The 2,500-nt window shown below is 44.4% G+C and overlaps 1 protein-coding gene across 1 annotated transcript in view; it reads left to right on the top strand.

Annotated features, from left to right (window-relative positions):
- unc5cb (unc-5 netrin receptor Cb) overlaps nt 1-2,500 on the top strand; it is a 360,953-nt gene that overhangs the window by 314,789 nt on the left and 43,664 nt on the right. Inside the window, exons 10-11 of the mRNA XM_063211692.1 lie at nt 569-711; nt 2,325-2,500. The exon at nt 2,325-2,500 is cut by the window's right edge and continues 38 nt beyond it. Of these exons, the coding sequence (XP_063067762.1) occupies nt 569-711; nt 2,325-2,500 (319 nt within the window). The remainder of the gene's footprint in view (nt 1-568; nt 712-2,324) is intronic.

The raw sequence follows: 2,500 nt of genomic DNA on the forward strand, positions 1-2,500 counted from the left end.
TAGTAAACTTTTATGTAAAGATCAAATTTGGCAATAGGCAGCCCAATTTCAATAAGCAGCATAGTTGCAGTACCTTTTTTGACCATTTCTTGCGCAGTGTCTCTTTAAAAGGGTTGTGTAGACTTGTGTGGAGCCTTAAAACGGCCATGTTATCCCTGATCAACATGTGTTTCTTGCTGTAGTTCCCTAGTATGGCATCTCCATCATAGTGTGGAGTATTAATATTATTACAGTATTATTACACTACAGCTTTATCCAAAGTGACTTACAGTTATATATCGGGGTAGAAAGTATTAGTTACAGTCACTGGAGCAATGTGGGGCTGGATGCCTTGAGCAAGCGCACTTCAGCTGTGGATGAAGTTGTAGACTGGAGATGTGGCTTCGACCAAAAGACCAACTCCCTTACCATCAGGCTTCTAATGCCCAACATGCACTGCTATCAGAACATCTGTCCAATAATATCTCCTCCTCCTCCTCTTCTTCTTCTCCTCCTCTCCTCCTCTTCTCCTCCTCTACTCTTCCTCCTCTTCTCCTCCTCCACTCTTCCTCCTGTCCTCCTCCGACAGCGGATCTACTGACGGCTCCCCCTGACCTGACGTCTGCGGCGGCCATGTACCGCGGCCCGGTCTACGCCCTCCAGGACGTGGCCGACAAGATCCCCATGACCAACTCCCCCCTCCTCGACCCCCTGCCCAACCTCAAGATCAAGGTGAGGCCTCAGCCATGGACAGGCTGCAAATACCTAGAAGAAGGGAAGTGCGCACACTGTTGCTGCTTACCGATTTATTTGTCAGCTGAGGTCGAAACATTATGTTGAATAAATCGCTGAGTGGCGACAGTGTGTGGATTTTCCATTTTCTACTTTCAGGCTGCAAATATCCATATTAATTGCAGGCCATGCAAGCCACACATAGGGCAATATAAGCTACTAAGTTAAAAAAAAAAGCGGGAGCGGAAAAATCATTGGTCCAGGCACTTCATTTAAAAAGTCCAAATCAATCAATTTTTTAGTGGGCTAGTACATTAAAAATCACCAATTGGTCCTAGGGCCTACCTTACTACTAGGCTATTAAGTATTGGAAGTGTAAAAAGTAATTCTGCAGTCTTCGGGCCCATGGAACCCCCTACCCTCCTTAGCATCAAGGTAAGTAATTGGTATGGGCCAGACTACTGTAGGAAGCACATATTATAGTACTAACCACAAGACAAGGTAGGGCACTTTGAAAGTATACACTTGGTCACCTTGTTTTGGTCAACCTTAAGTTTAGTAATACAATTGTCTCTTATTTGAACTACAGAGATAGTTCACTCTTCTAAATGTACTACTTATTACAGCTTGGTCCGAGCCCTTGGGGTAAAGGGCAAATCTAATTTATAGGGGCACTGTAGCACTATTGCAATTAATCCTGATGAACTACTACTGTGTTTGGAAACTTCAGGCTAACACATACAAACCGTTGCTGTTATGCATGTGTGAAAGAGTCGAGTCCAATGGATTAGTGCTATGCCTCAACACAAGCAAATGAATTGCCCTGGCTAAACGAATAGAGATACAGAGATATTCTTTTGATCTTTCCATAGATTTGGGCTCTATTGTCTTTTAATATCTGCTCTAAGCCACCACTACACCAGAGATTCTTTAAGTATATAGAGATATGCCAACATAATAGGTTGCTATGGGCACCTAACATGACCAGGTTCCAGTCTGCCTAAAGGGGTGTGTCATAATACTCCTAGCATTGAATAGAACAGTCCTTAGGTCTGCCTAGGTCTGCCTAAAGGGGGATTTCCCCCCCCCCCTCCCCCTTGCAATAATAGAACCCGGAAACAATGGGCCAGCGGAACCTCTCTCTCTCTACTCTCTCTGACTACTCTGCCATCAGCTTAGGGCCACCACTTTTGTACACAGGAGGTCTGTAATGCCCCCAAACAGCCCAGAGTCATTGTGGTTACCATTTTGTTTGTGTAACTCTCTCCTCTAGCATGATTATGGTGAAGGTGGATACCCAAATAGATCGAGATAGTTCATTACCTATAGTTAATTATAGTAGTTATAGTTAGTTACGTTAATTATTTTTAGTTCGTTAAATTTCCCATCTTCTTCCGTACAGGTCTACAACTCGTCGTTAAGTCCATTAGTTATAGTTAGTTATGCTAGTATTAGTAGGCTATATTAGTTATAGTTAGTTCATTACATTTACCTCATTCTTCCGTACAGGTCTACAACTCGTCGTTAATTCCATTATAGTTATTTATGTTAGTATTAGTAGGCTATATTAGTTATAGTTAGTTCATTACATTTCCCTCAATTTTTCCGTCCAGGTCTACAACTCGTCGGGCATGGTGACTCCCCAGGAGGAGCTGTCGGACTCCTTCTCCTTCTCCAGCAAGCTGTCCCCCAAGCTGCAGCACGCCCTGCTGGACGGGGACACCATGAGCCGCCGCACCCAGAGCCTGGTGCGCTCCAGAGACCCCTCCTGCACGGCCTTCGGCTCCTT

This window comes from Engraulis encrasicolus, chromosome 12 (assembly GCF_034702125.1).
Source record: "Engraulis encrasicolus isolate BLACKSEA-1 chromosome 12, IST_EnEncr_1.0, whole genome shotgun sequence".
Classification (NCBI taxonomy): Eukaryota; Metazoa; Chordata; class Actinopteri; order Clupeiformes; family Engraulidae; genus Engraulis; species Engraulis encrasicolus.